Source organism: Mustela lutreola, chromosome 1, assembly GCF_030435805.1.
Source record: "Mustela lutreola isolate mMusLut2 chromosome 1, mMusLut2.pri, whole genome shotgun sequence".
Lineage (NCBI taxonomy): Eukaryota > Metazoa > Chordata > Mammalia > Carnivora > Mustelidae > Mustela > Mustela lutreola.
In genome coordinates, this window is record NC_081290.1 from 89425216 (window position 1) to 89442915 (window position 17700).

Below are 17700 nucleotides of genomic sequence, written 5' to 3' on the forward strand. Positions count from 1 at the left end.
CTAAAATAATTGACATGATCTTAGATTTGAGAAACATGGAATGAACACAACAGACAAAAATTATTATCATGAAGTTTACATTCTAATGGTGGGAAGCCACAAAGAAGAAAAATCTATATTGCATTATACATAGCGGTATGGAAAAAAACAGCAGGGAAGGTAGATAGATAGAAAGTGCTGGGAAGGAGGGCAACTTTAAATCAGGAGGTCAAGTAGGAATTCAAGAAACAGCGGACATTTAAGCAATCACCTGTTGAAGGCGAGGGGGTGAACCCAGTGGATATTAGGGGAAAGGTAGTTCTTGGCGGGGAGAACAAGGAATGTGCCTGCCAGGTTCATGGAGCAGCAGTGAGGACAGGACACAGGGCAGAGCGAGCAGAAGGAAGAACAGTGAGAAGTCAGAGAAGTGGAGGTGACGCCTTGTGGACCCCTCTGTGGAGTTCTACTTTCACTCTGAGTGTTCTGTGCAGAGAGGTGTCATGAAATGACATATTTTTAAAGATTCACAATAGCTCCTATATTGATAATAGACGGGGAGGAGGTGCAAGAGGAGAAGAACAGAGGCTATTAGGTTATTGCATCTACGGGATGAGCATGACTTGATCTCTTCAGAGCTGCTAAGCACCTTGCCCAAGTTCACATAACTAGTAAATGTGGAAGCAGGATATGACACAGAGACAGATTTCAGCCACGACTGGACGTTCTCTGAAATTGTGTACGTGAATAAAGTCAGGACACAAACACTAAAATTCCCATTTTGAAAAAGTTACCAAAAAGGTACGTTTACTTCACCTTTGCTGCTGTCGTTGAACTGGGAAGCCTGTAGGCTCTTGGGCCCATGAAGGGCTCTCCTTTCTGGTATACTTTCAAAATGTCTACAGAATGTTCTGATAAATTGGATACAGGTTGGGAGGGAAAGAGGAATCAAATATGTCAACTCTAAGATTTATAACATGGAGCATGAAAGGTGCCATTGAATGTGATGGGGAAGACAAGTTTTATGTGGAAGACCAGGAAATGGGTTTTATACCCAGTGGAGAAAGAGATGCATCCAAATAGAGATGACAAGTGCATGATTAATACTGGAGTGAGGCTGCTTCATTCTGTGTGCCCTATACAAAGTGATGGTTAAATTGTTGAATATTTCAAATATTATTTTTCATTATATCTATAAGGAGGTATTGCAGTTGTGGTACATAATGTGTATATCCAGGTTTCTTTTTATGAAAAAGATATTTTGATCATGTAAAATTCCTTTTCTCAAGGGTCTTCAGTGGCCCCTTATGGCCTATGCAATAAAGTCAGAATTTTTGGCTATGAAGTGTAAAGCCTTTCACAATTTGATCCAAATCAATGTTAGATGAGCTCTACTTGGGTTATATTGGGCTTGTTAGAATCCTTCATACTTGGGTCTGTCCACCTCCATTCTATTTATGTTGCACACATTATAGCAGTGTACCTCAGCTTCCACCACCTATCAAAATCCTACCCACCCTTCAAGGCCCAGCTGAAACTGAAGCTCCTTCCATAATAATTAAGGCTGAGAATGAGCTCTCTTTCCTCTGAATTCTCACAGACAGGTGTGTGCGCACACACACATGTGTGTATATACATTAATTTCATTAGAAGCAAGGACCTTTGCTTATTTCCCTTTGGCATCCACTCAGAGTCAAGTGAAATCTAAATGATAGATAGCCCTTCTTTTTCTCATATTATTTGTACAACAAATTGATATCCCAGTCTTTAAGATATTATAATTAATATCTAAATATTAATTAATAATCAATATTAATTATTGATCGACCATTAATTAATTATTTAATTAATTGTTTGATTAATAATAATGATAAATAGATATTATTGATATCTAAACTTTTGTATGTTTTACCAAAGATAGCAAGGAGGACACAATTGTGCCCCAAAGAGGAGGACACTATTACAATTGTCATTTTACAAATGAGGAAGTTGAGGGATGCCTGGATGGCTCAGTCTGTTAAACATTTGCCTTCGGCTCAGGTCATGATCCTGGGGTCCTGGGATTGAGTCGCACATCAGGGTCCTTGCTCAGTGGGGAGCCTACTTGTGCCCTTTGTCTCTTTCTATTTCACTCTCTAACAAATATATAAAATCTTTTTTAAAATTTTTTTTAAAAAAGCAACAAGTGGAAGTTGAGCCTCAGAGGCCTTAAGGATCATGCCCAAAATCACAAGTGGTGAATGGTAAAGCCAAGTTATGGGTGCAAATGAGCTGACTCCAGTCAGACCTTTGCATTCCCTGTTGATGCTCTCAGTCCTTCCTGGATAGTACACTCACTTAAAAATTTGTGCCAACAGGTTCAGGAAGCAAAATAGGGTTTCAACCTTCATTCTAAAAGGATAATTTAAAAAAAAAATGTTTATTTTACCTGACAAAAAATGCCTCCAAGCATTTATAGAAATGTGATGATCTCTCTTAGAATAGTTTTGAGAGAATTATCATCAACTCACATAAGAGTTGCAAACCAGTGACTGGTGGTTCCTTGGTCCTTTCTTCACCATATCTCTTTTTGTTCATTATTTTCCTCTATGTAATATTTTAGTCACTTGAGAAATGAGGACTCTTCAGATTCCACTTAGAAACATGGAATGACATGTCTTTTCCTCTGAGGGTTATTGCAGCCAGTAGGACTTGTCAGGAAACAAAGTCTGTCCACAAGCCAGACTCTGACACAGTGCATGTAAGAAGGCTGGAGGTGAGGTAAGGAGGGCATGTGTAACAGAATATATCTAGCTTATTTCTCAGGCTGGCATAGTGCAAGTTCCTTTTTTCTCAAACCAAACTGGGGGCTCTCCGGAAGAGCCGTTGTTAATTCATAAGTTACCACACTGTTCTCTGGAGCTAACTGAAAATCCGTTTGCTGTTAAACTGCATAGCAGAAGAGGCAAAGGAATTGTGATGAAAAATGCAAAGGTAGAGGACTTCCACTCCATAGAGCCATCATGCCATGTTGTGCTATAACGATGAGTGTGCATTGGGAGAACTATACAAAGGAGACCCAAAAGCCACCAAGGCCAAGGACGGTACTTTCTGGCAAGAAATGTCCTTTCCAACCACCCCTCTAGGCTAATGTTAGCATATCCCCTGGTTTTATTATTACCAAGTACACAGATGAGGCTGAAGTGAACCTTGAACAATATGCGTATAACTATTATAGGGGAGGAGGATTGGGAAAAAATATTTTCACATTACAGTTTGTTTTCTTCATTTTTGATGAGCAGGTTTTAGTGTTAATGAAGTGTCAGTCTCCAGGGAATCTCTGCTTATATCCCTTAAAATCAGATCATATGTGAAATCTGAACAATTTGATTCCCACCTGCATTTTTGGATATTGCCTTAAGGAAACATCACTCTATTTCACTAGAGTGCACACCTAGGACAGACCAAGAAACCAGGAGAAAACAAAACCATGTACATATACATACAGACAGCAAAAAATCTATAAATTTGGCATGTAGATATACATCAATTAATTCATTCAGCAGAATGTGTTGAACACATGCTGTGTGTCACGGTGCTGTCACGGTGAAGCAACCATGCAACCATGCAAATAAACTATTTTAAATACTAAGTAAGGGTTCTGCTTGGTTGGTAAAAGGAGGTCAAATAATATCATGGGCAAGAGAAGCATTAGCCAGGTTTTCCAGGTCAATTAGTTGGAGTGGGCCCAGAGGAGGGAATGTTCGGGGTAGAGAAAGCGACATGTATTAGACATATGGCTTATTTCAGGAAATGAAGGGGATTCAGGATGGCTGGAGCACAGGAAGAGCTGGGAAGTGATGGAAGATATGAAAGAGAAAAAGGACAGCCGAATTTGGGGCACCCACTATTCTCTTTTAAAGAGTTTGAATTTCGGGAGTTTTAGGATTTACCCCACATATAAGAGCCCATCCCATAGGAAGGTGTAAATGAAAATGTAAATTAAGTGATTGACTATAAATTCTTTCTTTTGCTTTCTATATTCTTGGCTGGTTTTTTGCTCCCTCTCCTCCAAGCCCAGAATGAGGTCTTCTGCTCTACCATGACACATTTGTGTAGCTCCAAGCATCCATCTTTTCACGCTTTTATCTCCATGACCCAGGATTCCATGACCTCAATGTCCAGTAAAAGGATACGTCAACTAGTTAACACTAAGATATTAGTGATAAAATGACAACAACAACAAAAACAAAACAAAACATTGAACTGCAAATGAATCATGGAGAAAATCTGGACTTGATCTATGGAAAAGATAGTCTTAAACTTGAGAACCGAGTTTAAGCTTTCTGCCAATATAAAAGATAAGCTTTGCAAACAATAGCCAGGTTTTGTTGTAATGGATTTTCGCTTTTAGTTCCATAGGAATTAGTAGCACTTACAGAATTGTGAATGACTCATTAAGTACAACATGGCTCAGTGCACAGTTAGAAGGCATTGCCAGAAAATCTCGCCTTAAGGGAAGCAAGTAACAGAGTTGTCAAAAAGTCAACAGTTACCTAATTCTCTGGGAAATACAATGAAGTTATAGAAGTTTGGCTACTGAGGCAAGACTTGGTTTGCCCAGGCTTTCTGTGGTAACTTCCTCCTCCAGTGGGAGAAACTGCCGGTAAAGGAAGAATGACAATTTACTTACCATAGGCAAGGCTAATAGGCCTGTCTTAGTCACAGCCTGCCTCCTTGAGACATCCTGGGAAATCCCTATCTAGAAGAGAAGAAAAGTTAAAATCACAGATGCTGTGCCGATGACCTTATTCTGCGTAAATCGTATACAGATTCACTTCTCTTCATTTTTAATGAAAACTATGACTGTTATTTTCTGTCATGAGTTAACTTTGTAGTCTTTTTAAAATTGTACATATTTGGTCTCACTTTAAAAAATACACAGGAAACATTTTCTTTCTCTTTATCTCTCTGTCTTCCAAGACCTCAGGAAAAACAGCTTCCACGGCACATCTTGCACAGGGAACAACTAGAATGAGTGCTGCAGAAGGTTCTATGGAGCATGCAGAGGTAAGAACACATTTCTAGGGGATGAGTTGTCCATCTCTAGCATCAACTGCATTTCCTATGGTTCATGAGCCAAGGATGAATAAGAGTAGAAATGGCTAGTTTGTTTTCTTTAGGTACTATCTGCTACATATTTTTAATCAATGTTATTTAACAAAGGAAAAGTATCTGGGTGATCCTAGTATTTCCTTTGGTCCCTCTGAGCTACATTTCTTCTTGTACTGGTTTACAAAGTCCTTTCAGTGGTCTCCTGGGGGCTCCATATTTTACCCTTGCTTTAGAGAAACTTGGTTCAATGTAAAATTTAAAAAAACAATATTCGTGTAGTTGGAAATAAAAGAGTATGTATGTACAATTAATACCATAATTTTGTTGGGTTACTGGTTACTCTAACAGAGACTTACTACATGAATGAATGAGTGAAAGTGCTCTCTTAAAGTTCTTTTTAGAACTTTTTAGAACTTTGGTTCTTTTTAGTTCTTTAGAACTTTTTAGAACTAGTTTTTTAGAAGAACTTTTAGAACTTTAGAACTTTACTACTAGTGTAGAATCAAACCAAGTGATTTAGACATTTAGATACTTAATTTAGCAGTGTCAGAATTTGAGTATCTTAGAAGCTCTTTTGGGTGTTATGGTAAATGAGAGAGAAATGCCCAGATACTTTAAGCACAGATTACACTAGACAAGGAATAATTGCTTTGTAAGTGGGCCCTTAGTAGAAGCAATGACTGAAAATCTTTGTATTTATTGAAACATCAGATACCTTCGTAAGTAACTGGAAAGCAAAGCAAATACAAATGGAAATTTCTCCCAAAATTTTGTGTTTGATTGACTTTGCTTTGTTTTAATACATTCCTGAGACATATGAACCATGGTAACATGTTGATTAATTTCCAGAGAAACCTCTGGTGATATATTTATGGCATGTAAGAAATTCTTATTACTGTGCTTTCTGTCTCTCTTTTACAGATTTAGGATCTAGTTTTTCAGTAACTCTTATTTATAAAATAAAAACTAAAGTCCAAATGTTTTATAATTTCTTTGCAGAGAAAATTATATATGACAAAAAAATACACACTATATAATTACTTTTAATCTGGATTCCCAGAAGCCTGGGTCATACAAATGTTTGCTGGTGGCGGAAGTTTGTTTTTTTGTCTATATCACAAATAGAGAGGAGATTTTTTGAGGACCCCAGATCTATGCCTCCAGGCATAGTCTGGAACAGGAGAAACTTGAACTTTAGTATGAATCACTATAACCTCTGAAATTTATTAAAAATAGAAATGGGAGGGACGCCTGGGTGGCTCAGTTGGTTGGACAACTGCCTTCGGCTCAGGTCATGATCCCGGAGTCCCGAGATCGAGTCCCGCATCGGGCTGCCGGCTCCAGGGGAGTCTGCTTCTCCCTCTGACCTTCTCCTCACTCATGCTCTCTCTCCCTGTCTCTCTCAAATAAATAAATAAAATCTTTTTAAAAAAATAATAAAAAATAAATAAATAAAAATAGAAATGGGATAAGTAGCCTGAGCACAGAGGATTTTTAGGGCAGTGAAACTATTCTGTATGATACTGTAACATCATTATACATTTGTTCACATTGACAGAATGGGTAACACCAAGAATGAACCCTGATGTAACCTATGAATTTTGGTGATGTGTCAGTAGAAGTTTGTCAATTGTAAGAAAAACACTGCTCTGGTGGGAGTTGTTGATAATGTGTGCATAGGTATGGGAGCAGCAAGCATATGGGAAATCTCTTTACCTTCTACTAGATTTTGCTGTGAACCTGAAAATTCTCTAAAAACTAGTTTATTAAGAAGGAAATGGAGTGCTATACTCCCTTTTCAGAAATTCTGTTTCAGTGTTCATGATGCCCTATGTTTAGCAAGCTCCTGACAGTGACTTTTATCTGTTCTTGTACTAAGCACCACTGGTTTGGAATCTGGTCTCACTGACTGTCTGCTTTGCCGAGTTTAGGATACCCTAAATACAGTTTACTCACGGCACTTTCCAAATCAAATGTACCTAATAGTCTGTTCTGAAGCGGAAAGAGTCTAGACTTCCTAAAAAAGGGAAAGCCCAGTTATAAGACCAATGTATTGTCACCTGGATTTTGATGTTCCTTTTGGAACTCCGCCAAATCAGCTTCTTGAGGTCAGACGCAAGCATAGTAATTCTAAACTTAATGACCCCCTGAAGAATATCTCTTTTTAAATGTGGCCCTAATTGTTCATGGGTCTGAATAAAAAGAAGCTAAGAAAACTAAGAACAGTATCTATAGAGATATAAAGTATCATCTAGCCCTAAAACATCGAGTGAGATACAGATAAGTAGAGAAAAGATAGAAAAAGTTTTGTAAATCATGTCTAATGAAAAAAATCCTGGAAGTCCCATGATGATTGTAAAAGAACATGTCCTATAAATATTTTTGGCAAAGGCTGACACATGTTGAAAATATTTAATTGTTCATGAATATCTGTAATCAATTTCCAAAACTACTGAGCCTAAAACTGAATAGCAGACTTTGGACTATCATCATCACCAGATTCGTTGTATTGTTTATATGACTTGGAGATGAGATGGTAACAAGACTATTGAGTTAGTATAGAGAAAACAGCACTTAAGTGAACTTTGTTGGTGGTCCATTTAGACAGATGGCACACAGTTTCCAGAGCTTTTGTTCTTTCTTTAAATAAATATCCCAGTGCTAGGTGGGTGGGGGAGAGCTGAAAAGAAAGGTGGTTAACTTTTTTGCTGTGCCAATGATTTATTATGTATCTCAACTTATAACCTATTGGCTTTATTCAAAAGGCTGGTGAAAATTGCAAAATATCGGATAATCTATGGCAACCTCTCTATAACATAATTGTATGATGGACACTGAGGTAGCTAATTCATTATAGTCTCAGAATCAGTTTGCTGCCTTTTAGTTATGTGTATTGGTCTTTTTTTCTTGATGATTCTATCATTCCTCTGACTTTTGCCGGGGTTACTCTTCAGATATGGACACATCTACAGAAATGACTTTTTAGAAATATGTATTACTTACTATAAATATCCAGTGCTCGCTTCAGCAGCACATATACTTAATATAAATATCCAAAATGTGTCCATGAAACCTACCTGATTTCTATAAGAATTATTATTATTTTTGTTTGGAAAGGGGTTGAAATAAAAACTCATGAAATCCTAATTTCTTAGGATCTGTACTTTGACATAGATACATTTGTAATTTATTAGAGAATTATTTTGTCAATTACTTCATATAAAGGAACCTGAAACATAATATAAACAGGTCTCTATGATGGACTATGGTGTGAGGGATGGTACCTCTAGAATAAGATATTTTTATGAATCACCACAGGAGAGCTGGGCAAATGCATGGAGTTTGTGAAGGATAACATTTCCCCAACTTATGTTGTAGACTATTTTGTTTCACTCTTTTTTCTTTTCTTTCTTTTTTTTTTTTTGTTTTTTTTTAGTATGATCAATCATCAAGCAGAAAGAACTTGACAAATTCTCTTGAACAAAAGATAAGGTGTTTGGAAAAACAGAGAAAAGAGGTAATTTAGAAATATTAGTTGAAGCAACATGTAACATGCTTTAATGCTAAGAATAAAATAGAAGGTATATCTAGAGTCTTTTATTTTTGTTATTGGATCACAATAGTTCTAGGATATTGAAAAATGTTATTTTGAGAGCGAGTGCTTTTTTCTTAATCACTTTTATTTCTCTTACTCACTCTCTCAGTTTTTGTGTAGAAGAGTGAAAAATGACAGTCATAAATCCCATTATTATAATCTTAATTTTCTCAAAACTTAAATGTTTCATCCACATGGACTATGTGAGCTTATTAACTATGCCATTATGCCTTGCAACCTGACACACTTTGAGACTCAAACTGTCACAGGCTTTAAGTGTAATTGATTTAGGTTCTATGACTTTATGAGCTGGGCATCCAACCACATAGGGGTTAAGGAGCAATATCATGAAAAAAAAAAATGTTTCTTTCTAAAATGCCATTAGGGATGTAATGGATGTTATTTTGAGTTCTGTTTTTCTCAGTTTAATGAATGTTAGAAACTCTTTATTCTTCTTGACAGAGAAGTGAAAAGTATGACAATTTTAACCCTGTGTATGTTGTCAATTTTTAAATTACTTTTCTAAACAATTCGACATGTTATATGCTTCATGTCTTCTCTGTGGTTCCCTCTACTCCTTGTTGATACTACATAAAATATTGAACCCTTCTGGAAAATTACTGAACGATAGCAGAGTAATGTTACCATAGCATAGAAATGTTAATCCTTAAAATGCCAACAGATCAAATATCCTTATAGAGTAATATTATATAGTCCATACTAAAAACCCATATCTATTTCCAGCATAAGATTTACCTAGTGATTGCCTGTCAGGATTAGGTATTTTGTTTTATAACTGGGAGAATATCTGCTTCTTTTTAGTCATTGTGACTATCCTCTTGATCTCTGTCCCATATTGACAGTGTTGGATTTCTCTTAATGTAGGAAATTACAGACTTCCCTTACAAGAAAACTAAAACACAGGTCATAGTGTTTTTTCTTCCTTTTATCTAGCATATAATTTTAAAGCTTCCAAATTGCAGCCTAAATTATTTCTAAATATTGTCTTACAGTAAAACTATTATTCCTTGAAAATCTGTACTTTGAAAAAGGTGATATTATCCATTCACTGAGTATACTTTACAAATCATGTGTTGATTTTAAAAAGCACAATATTGCAAGCACATGTGATCAGTTAATATAAATTGGAATTTGTTAACATAAATTCTGCTTTTTAAAAGCTAAAAGAAATATTTCATTGTAATAATCAATGTAATATGGAAAGGTTTGAAAAAAGACCCTTTATATATTAATAAATTTTACAGAAAACCATCAATGCTCTCACATATTTTTCCTGGATTTTAATTGGGCTAAACAAAGATGAAAATTCAAATAACTAAGCAAAGTGGAAAGTTGCTAATAAGTGGTTCAGCTGACAAGTCAAGATAGACAGAAGACTTAATAGTTTTTCATACATGAGCCACTTGTGAAAACAGGAAAAGTGTGCTCATTTAAGTCATCGCAGCCCTACCAGTACTTGGTGAAAGGAATACTGTCTTCACCCATGGCTTGCAAGATCTTAGTACCCCCAAAAAAGGGATTTTATTTTGGCCAAATTTCCAAATGGGCAAAAATCCATATTGATTAGCTAAATTTTAATAATTTCAGCTCCTGGAAGTCAACCAGCAATGGGATCAGCAATTCAGAAGTATGAAGGAGCTATATGAAAGAAAGGTAAACACCTCCCTGTTTAGTATTGTTTAAATCAATAAGCACTGGGACCAAATCTATGAAGATTCTCACTGATTTCAGCTGAAGGAGATTCGTGACCAGCCAACTGTTGAATAATGATGGGGGCGGGGGGAAGGTGCTGAGTGTATTATTGGCCTCTTGGTACCGAAGATTAATGAAGGATATCAGTGAATTCTCTTGCGCAAGGCAATACAAAAAACAAAGTACTAAAAATAGCCTCTCGAGGTGTCTCTAGAGTTCTTATGCACACATTTATCATAGCTCACAGAATATCGTAGCAGGAATGAACACAGAAGGTTATAGGTGCGGTGACAGATGGTTTAAGGTTCATACTGTTTTTCGCAAGGCTAGTTCTCGACTTCTTTAATTAGATAGCATAAGCTCTTTCCACAGATAGAGAAATAAACAACGGTAACAGTGGAAGTGTGAGGGGAAGTGGTGCATTCCCTTTCCCCCCTAAAGTATGTTCTCTGTCAAAGAATCTTTAGTTTGGGTGAGAAATTTTGGGAGGGATCAACTTATCATTTTAAATTATTTCACGTTCAAAAAGAGGGAAAGGGAGAAAGTAAATTTCCCTGAATAATTCAGAATTAAGAAACCGGACCACGATGAGTAACATAGCAGTATTGCTCTTCTCCATTTTGATAGGCATAAGTATTAAATTTAGTTAGTGCACGATTATGTTCCACGACATGAGGCCACGGTCAGGTCACCTTATTAGAGTCAGTCTGGGACAGCTTTTGTGTCCCCAGATTTTAAAGAACACGATCCCAGAGAAAATGTCTAAGCTGCTCAGGAAGAATGGCACGCAGGTTTATGAAGACCGGGGGTTAACAACGGGCATCTTTGATGAAGCACCCTTTCCTAAAGCTTCTCAACTGGACCGGCGTCACTCCGAGGGCTGATTCGGCCTTTCGTAGGGGGTCCAACATTGCACGTGACTGATGAGTTAAAAGCCATTGTTTTTCTCTGGTGTAGACATATTCACTTACCCCCTATCCCTCCATGCCGCCCTTTTCTAGTCAGGAAAGGGCCCATGTTGAGAGTAAGGAATAGAATGACAGGCCCAGAAGTGTCCCCTCACCCCGTCTAAGGTCCAAATCTTTATTCCCTCGGAAGTGATGTGGTTTGGAGAAAAGAGGGAAGGGGCTGAAGTCTGTTGCAGGGGTTTGTTTTTCCCCCCGGAGAGGAAGTCCTTTTTTTAGATGCACTTGTCCTGATCTCTGCGAAGGGGTGGGGGAGGAGGAGGGGGGGGAGAAGAGCTTCTCCCCTTAGGGGCCCGCCCAGGAGGGGGGCGTGTCTGTCCCCAAGTGCCCTCGGTGGGAATAAATCCGGGCGGGGGGAGGAGGGTGTGAGTTTCAGAAGCGGTTTCAGAAGCGGTTTGTGCGACGCTCTGTGAACGACTTCCTCAGGTCGCGGAGCTGAAAACGAAACTGGACGCCGCCGAAAGATTTCTCAGCGCGCAGGAGGAGGAGCGGCAACAGAGTCAGAGAGCGAGCGACAGGCGGCTCGAGCTGACCCGCGAGCGGCTGCAGCGCCAGGAGGTGGGCGGGGCTCGCCGAGCGGACCTCCCCCGCGCCGCGGCCGGGAGTAGCCGGACCCCACACCTGTGTGCGAGGGCGGGGGGCTTGTGCGAGTCCCCAGAGGCGCAGAGCCGGGCAGTTCTCCGCAATCCGAACCCGGGACCGGCCCCGCTCGCTTCCTCCTTTGTTGACCAAATGGGCTTGCGGTCCTGTGTCGGTAGAGCACAGATCTACCGGCAGAGAGAACTGATCTGAGATTTGGAGCTGTCTTTCTAGCGCATTTCAGCCTAGAAGATGAATTTCGCTCTTTCGATTTTACTCACATATATTATTATTAGTGTTAATACTAATAGGACAGTACCTTGTATTTGTACAGCTGCTTTTCAGCTTACAGAGTTTTACAAATAAACATGGCTTTTATCATAAAATTTAGGACGTTTTAAAAAGCGGCCTCACCTTCATTATCTCACTTAACAAGCTCTTCTCATCCCTGAGGAAAATATTATTTTTGCATTTTAAAGACAAAAGAGCTGAGATGTGAAGAGGATGCGTGACTTGCCAACCTTGCCAGCCCAGTACTTGGGAAAATGGGAGTTGGACCCCGTCTCCAGATTCTAATTCTCCATTAATTCCTGCAGAGTGCAAGGCGGTGGTCATGAAGGCGAAAAGTTTCTCCTAAAATACTCTTGGTTTTGAGGCTAGTGGATATTGTAGAAAATGGGAGAAAAACCTTAAGTTCTAATGGACTCTCATTTTTTAATGTATGTTCACAAAAAACAAGAACTGTAAATATTCTAAGGTGAAGTCTTGTGACTGATTCTGTAAGGCATTGGCTGTATTTTAACAAATGCACCAATCTTAACGCAGTGCCTATAATCAGTGCAGACATTCCTCGGTGTAGGTTTCCTATTTGGGGAAGGGTGTCTCCGTCTCAGTGAGAAGAAAACGAAGTTTAGCAAGTCCTTCTGGTCCTGGAGCAATACCTTCCTTTTCCATTTAGACCCTGACCAACCGGGAATCGTGACAATTGTTCCTTCATGCAGTTGGAACCATATTCTAGTGAAGTCCTTTTCTTCTAAATTATGCCAAGTTAGAAAATGATTGATTCATTTTCTAAGCGTATATGAGCTCATTCTAGTTAAAGCAAATAGAAAGGTTTTCACTAAAAACAAATAAACAAACAAAAAGAATAACCTAAAATAGATATCTTAAATCTCATTATTATATTGGGAGATATTAATAACTAAAAGAGCATACTTTAACCTGTGTATTAGCTATCTTCTCATCTTGAGAAGAAATATTTATTTTATTAGGTTAAAATCTGAATGCCATTAAGAATCTAATTCACTCCAGAAAAAGTTTACTATCTAAAATACAAATTAAGAATTAGAAGACAGATGTTGTCTGAATCCAGAGCTGGCTAGTGTCAAAGCAACAAACCTTACTTCAGTTGTTTAAACCACAGGACATCTTGAAGGTTATCTGGAACACGGAGGAGTGATGGCAGTTGGACTAATTGATCTCTACCTTTTTTTGTCTTTTTTTTAAACCTCTACCTTTTAAAAGTAATAATCACAATAATACAGTGCTCTGAATAATTATCTGTAGTGAAGGCTCTCATTGGCGTGAATTTGTATCCTCTTCTCCCCCTTTTCAGAATGATGCAGGCAGGATTGGGTTTTGAGATATTTTGTGTTTTTGTTGCAATGATTTTTTTATCTTTTTTGGAGTTTAATTACTTTCACTAAGTCGCTTAACTATCATTTTGTAATAGTACATGGGAACTAGCTTATTCTGTGGACCCATTTGACCCTTGAAAATGAGGATTGGGCATTTTGAGCTTTTTTAGCATCATAAAACTTAACAGCACTGAGTAATAAAGAAAGATTTTCTCAATCCAAACCCTGTCCTCCACCCAAAGAATATTGCTTAAATGGATCAATTAAATGAAAATCTAGCAGATTTTCAGACTTTCAGTTGTATTTCAGAAGTATTCCTACAATATTATGTCCTCTGAATTTTATTGATTTCAATTTTTTTTTCTTTCTGTTTACTTCAGAAGGAAAAGGAGAGCCTACGCGAAGAATTACACGAATTGAAGAAAGAAAATAAGTTCTTGAAGGAAAAAAATGCTCTTGTGAACAAGAAGAAGGAACATTATGAGTGTGAAATAAAACGCCTCAATAAGGTATTAACTGGGACAAGCTGGGGAGATGGAAGGAGAGGTCCCTGTATAAAGAGCACATTCTTACCTGAGAGTCACAAAAAAATCTGAGCTGCAGTGTTGTTCCCAGTCCTGGGAGCTTGCACAGAACTTCTCTGTAATTTTCTCAGTCACTCCTGTCTGCATCTTTCAGCCATACTTGACTAAGGAGGCTTTAAGGAATTAGTGTCCCTACAAAGAATCGCCATGAAAAAGAGAAACAAGGAGAAATTTTAGAAGACAGAAAGAACTTTTTTTTTTTTTTTTAGTTCAAAGAACCATATTAAGCGAGTGTGTTTTGTGAACAATAGCATACCTCTTGGTCAACCGCAAAAGTTTCCTGAGGAAACAGGCTGCTCTTTAAAATCATCACTATGGAACTGGCTGTGATGCAGACTCTATGGAATCATGCTAAATACCAGACCCAAGGCTGAGATGGTGGCTTTCCTGATAAGAAGCCTAAAACTCACTTTTTTTTTTTTAAGATTTTATTTATTTATTTGACAGAGAAAGAGATCACAAGTAGTCAGAAGCAGGCAGAGAGAGAGGGGGAAGCAGGCTCCCCGCTGAGCAGAGAGCCCGACGAGGCGGGGCTCAATCCCAGGATCCTGAGATCATGACCCGACCCAAAGGCTGAGGCTTAAACCACCAAGCCACCCAGGCGCCCCCTAAAACTCACTTTTAATTGGGGTGTGGGGTCCCGATGGGGGCCGGGGGCTGGAGGGGCAAGTCTGTTAGAAAAACACAAGTGGTTAAATGCCTTTGCTTCAACTTAGCTATTTCAAGGGGCTACCTGTGAATTGCTTACCAAAGGATGACTAGGGAGAGTTTGTGCATTTGTGTGTCTGTGTGTCTTCGAGAGCTAACAGCTTCATTTTCCTGGGAAAGGGATTGCTGACTTGCTCAAGAAAACAAATCCTTTGCTGTTGATTTTTCAGAGAGCCACATCAGGTGTGGACCATGGGAATACTTTTAGTACATGTTTGAGTCAAGATATTCATCTCTGAAGTTAGCGATTTCATTTTTTTAAAAGATTTTATTTATTTGACAGAGATTATAAGTAAGCAGAGGGAGGCAGAGAGAGAGGAGGAAGCAGGCTCCCCGCTGAGCAGAAAGCCTGATGCGGGACTCTATCCCAGGACCCTGAGATCATTACCTGAGCTGAAGACAGACACTTAACCGACTCAGCCACCCAGGCACCCAGGCACCCCTCAAGTTAGATATTTCTTAACCAAAATAACAGAAGTTGCCTTCTGTTATTAGGAAGGTTTTTTCAAGCAAATAGGAATGACCAATGTCATTGAAAATGTACCCAGTGCCTGTATTTTGGACTGTGCGTCTTGTGGTTAACTAATGTTGAGAGGATCTTTTAAAGATCCCCCAAGTGTTAAGTTTGTGCCTGTACAGTTGACAGGATGCTTTACAAATGTGCTGCTATACTCGATCTGCTTGTGAGATCAGTTACTGATCAGAAGATGGGAAAGTAGTGACTAACTTCCTGAACAATGTACTTCTCTATCCTCTAAGAGAGGAAAACGATGTTCAGAGATAAAAATTTAGGGCAAATGAATTTTCCCTTTTATTCTCTGTTGGAAATCCTCCACAGATGAATTAGAGGAACGAACACTGAGATTATATTTGAAATCTTTCCCATTTGTGATATATTGTTTGATAGATTTTCTTCTGTTCTCTAATTCATTTCTGTAAGTGTAAGTGTTGGCACAAGAACATAAATGCTGTAGAAATTAGAACAGCCAAGAACTCTTTTTTGCTCATGTCTACATGTACCCTTCATTTTTGTGTATCTGTATCTATAGTCAACAGAAATGTTTTAAAAGTCAGTAAAGAATTTTAACCCTTAGGATTATAATAAAATTGAGAAAGTAAGAACAATTACTTTGAGTAAAATTCAGGCCTTAAACAAATGTCATCTTCTCACTAAGAAGATTTTTCTGGCCATTTTAATTAAAAATACATACCCCACATCTGATATTTCCTATTTTAATGTTTCTTTGTAATTTATTGCTATCTCATGTATGTTCAGTGTCTCCTATTATCAAATTTGTTTCCTGTCTCCCAATCTTAACTGTAAGCTCCATGAAGGAGGAGTTTTGCTGAACTGACTTCTCTATCAGGCTAGTAGGCACAGTACTAGGGCTCATGATACTTATAGTGGCCTATTAATATGTTTAATTTCCCTTAAAATCAGGAGAAAAAATGGACTTCAGGTTGAAAAAAGTTTTCATATTAATATTATTACATTCATCTTTATAAGAATGCAGTTATAAAACATAATTTTAATATGTATTCTTTGAAGACAAGGACTCACAAATATAACAGTCATAGTGTGGCCTAAGCTTTTCTGTTTTTTGTTTTGTTTTGTTTTGTTTTTTACGGCTATAGTCTGACTGCCAGCAACAGGGCCTTGCTCACAGTATGTTCTTAGATATTTATTGAATGGATGAATTAAATAAATAATTTAGCTAGTACATAATACGTTCAATAGCCAAATCTGGCTCTGAGTTTCCTGCTTTAGCAGGCATAATGCATTACTTATGACTAGTGGGAAAAAAATAAAAATAAAAGGGCACTTCAAGCCAGAAAACATTTTGTCTGCCACATCTATACCATAAGGTGTCATTAAAAAAAACATAGATATACAATGATAAACTATGAGGTTTTTTCCCTCATTTAATCATGTATTAGGGTCTAATGAAATGTATAAGATATTACTATTCATTTTTACACCGTAGATTTGACTTGGCTTTTCTTTTCTTTTCTTTCCTCTCCTTTCCTTTCCTTTTCTCTTCTTTCCTTACCACTGTAATAAATAGACGTTACTCAAAATGTTGATTTGGGTAGCTGATTGTGCATACCATCCAACACAGCATGGAATTTGGGGCCCAACCTCCTTGCACAAGCAGACCGCCTACTGACCCATTCACTCAGCAGAAATTTGTAGCATGTCAGTTTAGTAATTAACATATGGTTTTCAGAAGTTCACACAACTGTGTGTACTCAATTCAACTTATTTGCTTTGAAGGAAATACCCAAGGGCATTGTTTTCTTTGAGTTCTTAAAGAGAAGCCAGATGTTTAACCAAAGTGAGAGAAATTACCTGAGGCTAGTCAGCCAGTGCCACCCATGGGCAAAATTGATTTGTCCAACATCTCACCGTCATGAGATGGGTAGATCTGTTTAGTTTGCCTGTGCTGATAGTAAATTACTGTCCTAGAGTAGGTTACAGGTGTTTGTTCAAGGAAGTTGGAAAACCCCAAGATGGAATAAATGTTGATTAAACTCACCTTTCGTTTATGACTCATTTGTAAAATTTCTAGGAGCCTGAATAGCATGAAAGGTAGACCAGGAAATTCAAATAAAACAAGACCCACAAAAATAATCTTTTCATAGGGGTAGGATATGAAATCAGCATTTTTGATTTAAGTCTTATTTGGCTCACTCCATCCTAGATTCTCACCATTACTATTAACACATTTTTAAAAATTATAATATGATACTTCCTAAAACTCTGTAGCTTAGCAACAAATTCTAACAAAACATAAATTATTAAATGACATTTGTTGTTTTTTTAAGTTCCTCTCATTTCTCTTACAATT

General features: G+C 37.9%; 1 protein-coding gene across 2 annotated transcripts in view; it reads left to right on the forward strand.

Moving 5' to 3' along the window:
• Positions 1–17700, forward strand: part of TNIP3 (TNFAIP3 interacting protein 3) — a 101179-nt gene that overhangs the window by 60940 nt on the left and 22539 nt on the right. For both annotated transcript variants that reach the window (XM_059169341.1, XM_059169334.1), the window contains exons 4-8: positions 4939–5025; positions 8507–8587; positions 10274–10339; positions 11770–11901; positions 13940–14068. In XM_059169341.1, the coding sequence (XP_059025324.1) occupies positions 4939–5025; positions 8507–8587; positions 10274–10339; positions 11770–11901; positions 13940–14068 (495 nt within the window). The remainder of the gene's footprint in view (positions 1–4938; positions 5026–8506; positions 8588–10273; positions 10340–11769; positions 11902–13939; positions 14069–17700) is intronic.